Raw genomic sequence first — 4,175 nt, 5'->3', positions numbered from 1 at the left:
TAATAATTTAATATCCTGATGATTAAAATAACAAATCAACCAATGATAATAACACAAATCCCCCACCAGTCACACCACCAACTCTTTTTCGTCACTCCTTTTTTTTTTTTGGGTTCATTTTTCTTGACGTCTTTAAAAACACACAATTTACACAACGAACGAGCACATAAAGCTACTGTATATAGCAAGAAGCTAATCACAAAAAAAAATCGAAACTTAGACGCGGTCTAAACCGGACCAGAATCATCAGAGTCGTCGAATCCAGTGAAACACAAAGCTTTTTTTTTTTTTGGTCCTGATGAATCTTTTGATTGAAAATGCGGGTTTATTATATATTAGGAGAACCATCTCCTCCTCGTAAAATACCCTCCCCTCACCTTCAGAGTTTGTCATCTGAATCGGACTACGACACAAGATATGTCGTCTTTACTCTCTCTTCTCAATGCTTCAGCTGTTAGTTCCTTTGCTGCTTTCTGCGGATCTTTCACCCTTCTTGCTATCTCCATTGCCTCATCATTTGTCATCACCTGTTTTACATCATCATTTCAAAACACTCAGTAAACAAAGAGATGGATTGGTTTCATTCGAAAGCAGAATCAATCTATATATATATATATATATATATATATATATATTCCTTTACCTTCCAAATGCCATCACTGGCCAGGAGAAGAACATCTGTCAAGCTATCTACAGTGGCTTCTTTGATGTCAGGTTCTGAGCTCAGGTGTGTCTTAAGTCCCTTGTCTCCAAAGGCACGAGACACAGCTAACTGACCATTCACCCGAGGAACATCCCCTGTTAGATCCAAAACCACAGAATCCTTATTCAACAATCATTCAACATAATCAAAACTGGAACAAACTAAAAATGCTGAATCAAAAGTTTAGTTGGTTTACCAGGTAGATTGGATACAAATCCACCTCTATCCTCAATGCTGGACCTTTCAGTACGGGGCTCATGATCTGTACTCATCTGCGTTGTTGTGCCTCCTCGAGAAAGAACTGCTCTTGAATCACCAACATTAGCTACCCACAACTTCCTCCCGTTAATCAATATCGCAGTCACAGCCGTAGACCCACCACGACCCAAGTCAGAACTATTAGATAGAATAGCCTGGTCTGTCTTCTCATAAGCTTTTGCTATAGACCTTCGAGGATCAACCCAGAACTCTCCCTGAACATAAAAAAAAACAATCAAAACCATATGAATATTGCATGAGCAAAAGGCAGCAACCAACCACTTTAATAATAACCCCCCAAGTATGCTATATTGCTATGTCCATGGACCAAAAGGAACCATTGCAGACCAAAACCAAAAGAGTAATCTATATAGTAGTTTACCTCCTTGAGGATATTGGAGAAGAGACGTTTCTGCAAGTAGGCAGGGACACTATCACCCATATGACCATCATAAATAGCAAAAAGACCCAATTCATGGTCTTGGACGTTGATAAAGTTAGCAACATGATAATCTTCCATAGGATGGTTAGCTTTCCCTTTGACTAGACTAAACCCATACTTGATAATCCCTTCATCACTTCTTCCTTTACCTGATCGAGATGACGATTGTCCTCCCACAACCTTCAAAAACCAAACACGAATATAAAAAAGCTCAGATCTTTCACTTCAAAACATCACTCTTCTTCTCAAAGAACCACAACAACTAGCAAGAAGCTTTTTTTTTGTGATAATTTTCTTCAAACATGAAAAGGGGCAAAAAAAAAAACAGAGTAATCCCAATACCACCGATCCAGAAGAAACACAATTTTTACAAAAAATCTCACCTTTGTGACACATCTCAACCATTAACACTAAAAAAAAATGAAGGGAAGAACAAAAAAAAAAAAAGAGTGAATCTTTTCTCTTTACCTCAGAAGCGGAAGTGAAGCAACAAAATTTTCCCATTTTCTGAATCGAAGAAGTTTTCTCCGATTATTCAACTTTTCGCAGATTTATATATACACCAATAAACAAACCAATCTGCAAAAAAAAAAAAATTCACCAAAGCAAAAAATCAAAACCTCGAAAACAAAAGAGGGCAACGAATCATTACGAAGGTAGCTAAACAGAAGAAGGAAAAGGAGGGATTTTTTTACCAGGTGAGATAAACCCTAAAAATTGTGTGATTGAATTGAAGAAGAAGAAGAAGAAGAAGAAGAGATACTCTCAAACAAAAACGATAAATCCACAAAAAGTCTCTGCGACGAAGTCTTCGCTCTCTTTCTTTCTTTCGTTTTTTTTATGTCTTTTTCCTAACGCTAAATTTTTTATTTATTTATACATATTTATTTTCATTTAATTCATTTGTATTTTTTTTGGTATTGCATTTGGCGTGCTTCATCAATATTAAATCTTTGTTTTATGCCCTTTAATATTGACTCTTGATTTATGACCATTTATAACTTCCTTCTTTGCGTCCGATTATTTAATTTTGGTAACAGTAATTGCTTTTTTTATCTTCACGTTTCATTATATTTAGTTAAATGATTAGTAAAAATACTTGGAATTAGAGTAAAAATGAGGGGTTAGATATAACATATAAGAATTTTTTGGGTCAAAAGTGAAATAAAAGAGAAGATAAGGGGGGAAGTTTGAGATAAGTGTAAAATGAAATTAGGGGAAGAAAAAAAAAAAGAAGAGAGAGAGAAAGGGCTGGGGGAGCAAAAAGAAAAGAGTGATCTGGTCAAAGATAAATTAAAAATAAGCTGCCCATTTTTAATTTAATTAGTCTCTTCTTTTGCTATTTGGCATGTTGACTTCCTCTTCCTTCCTTTACATTTATGATTTATATCATCTCCTTAACAAATCCCTATATTTTGTACATTTTTTTATTTTATGTATGCGTTTTCACTATTCCGACATCCTATATGTGCGCAAAAATATTTTTTTATGGGAGTATTATTTAATTCTTGAGGTTGAATACAAATATTTTTTAAAAATTTACAATACTCTAGTAGTATTAACTAAGCAAAATTGTTGTCTTTTTAATAATAATTTAATTTATTTTTCTAAAAATATAGTTATTTCTTCACCCGTTATATTTTCTGTAGTATCTCCTATATATTAATAGAAGAACATTTTGGCAAAAAAGCTGAGGTGTCAGAATTACAGAGCTCAAGACACTCTTTCCTTTATTTGTCATCAGCTTTTAAAAATATTTCCTTTTTTTTACTATTGTGTTTTTCCAAAAAATACAATTAATACCCAAAATTAAAATTTTATATTATTTTTCTAACTTAATTATATCCTTTAATTATATTTTCATAAAATCTTTAAAATGAATTTTAAGAACTCTTTGTTCATATGATATAATAATATAAGATTGATATTATAATAACTCTCACGGATTAAATTTTAATTATTATACCAATTTTTTTTATAAATATATACTACACAATCGAATTTTAAATATTTCAATTACCCAAGAATATAATAGATTTCTGTAAATAAAAATTGCAGTAAAAATATTAAATAATTAGTTTATACCGCACTATGTGCGGATTGTTACCTAATTAACTATTAACTAAAAAACTCTTGACCCGTCGTTCTTTACGTGGAATACGTCTAACTAATATCCAAAACCAAAGGACTATTTAAAGTCTTAATATATTTGTTTTCTTTGTTTTGTATAATAGTATAATTTGTAGTATAAGGTAAATGTATGTATCGATTACACGAAAATTAATGCATGAAATTAGCCGCTTTCCGAGAAAAACATATCCATTTTGGATTTGATGGATTAACACGAACACGATTGCGTTAAATTTACCTTTTGTTTTAACAGCTAAAGTTATAGTATTAGTACTTAAAATTAATTGAGTTAAATATAGTAAAATATCAGGTCTCTTGGCATTACCAGAATCTCAAAGTATCAACGAATGCGACAAGAAAGTGGAAAGGGTCAAAGGCTTCGACGCGTTTACTAGCCATCTTTTGTTTCTTCATTTAATGTGATTCGCACACATTTCATGACTTTCTTGACCCCCCCACATAACCCTTTGCTTTGTTTTTCTTTTCTTCCTTTAATTAAAACACATNTAAAACACATATCAATAGCTATACTACCTAGTTCCCTTATTTGTACTACTACATCAGATTTATTTGATTGCTTTGCCTAAAACAAACGATTTCTTTCTTTAAATATTAAACGTGTTCGTCTAATCCTCCGTGATA

General features: G+C 32.4%; 1 protein-coding gene across 1 annotated transcript; it reads right to left on the bottom strand.

Annotated features, from left to right (window-relative positions):
* LOC104756580 (probable protein phosphatase 2C 9) lies at positions 1–2,245 on the bottom strand. The gene is made up of 6 exons (XM_010479188.2): positions 2,099–2,245; positions 1,872–1,982; positions 1,344–1,583; positions 900–1,176; positions 644–798; positions 1–527 (listed from the first exon to the last, which is right to left on the bottom strand). Exons 2-6 carry the CDS (start codon positions 1,905–1,907, stop codon positions 390–392), a joined length of 846 nt encoding a protein of 281 aa, XP_010477490.1. The 5' UTR covers positions 1,908–1,982; positions 2,099–2,245; the 3' UTR covers positions 1–389.

This window comes from Camelina sativa, chromosome 17 (genome assembly GCF_000633955.1).
Source record: "Camelina sativa cultivar DH55 chromosome 17, Cs, whole genome shotgun sequence".
Classification (NCBI taxonomy): domain Eukaryota; kingdom Viridiplantae; phylum Streptophyta; class Magnoliopsida; order Brassicales; family Brassicaceae; genus Camelina; species Camelina sativa.
This window is presented reverse-complemented; position numbering and strand designations above follow the sequence as displayed.

Coding starts and splice junctions, on each gene's coding strand:
- LOC104756580 (XM_010479188.2), bottom strand. CDS start 1,907: ATGGGAAAATTTTGTTGCTTCACTTCCGCTTCTGAG. Junction 799..899: donor ATTTGTATCCAATCTACCTG/GTAAACCAACTA, acceptor TGGATCTAACAG/GGGATGTTCCTCGGGTGAAT. Junction 528..643: donor CCAGTGATGGCATTTGGAAG/GTAAAGGAATAT, acceptor GATGTAAAACAG/GTGATGACAAATGATGAGGC.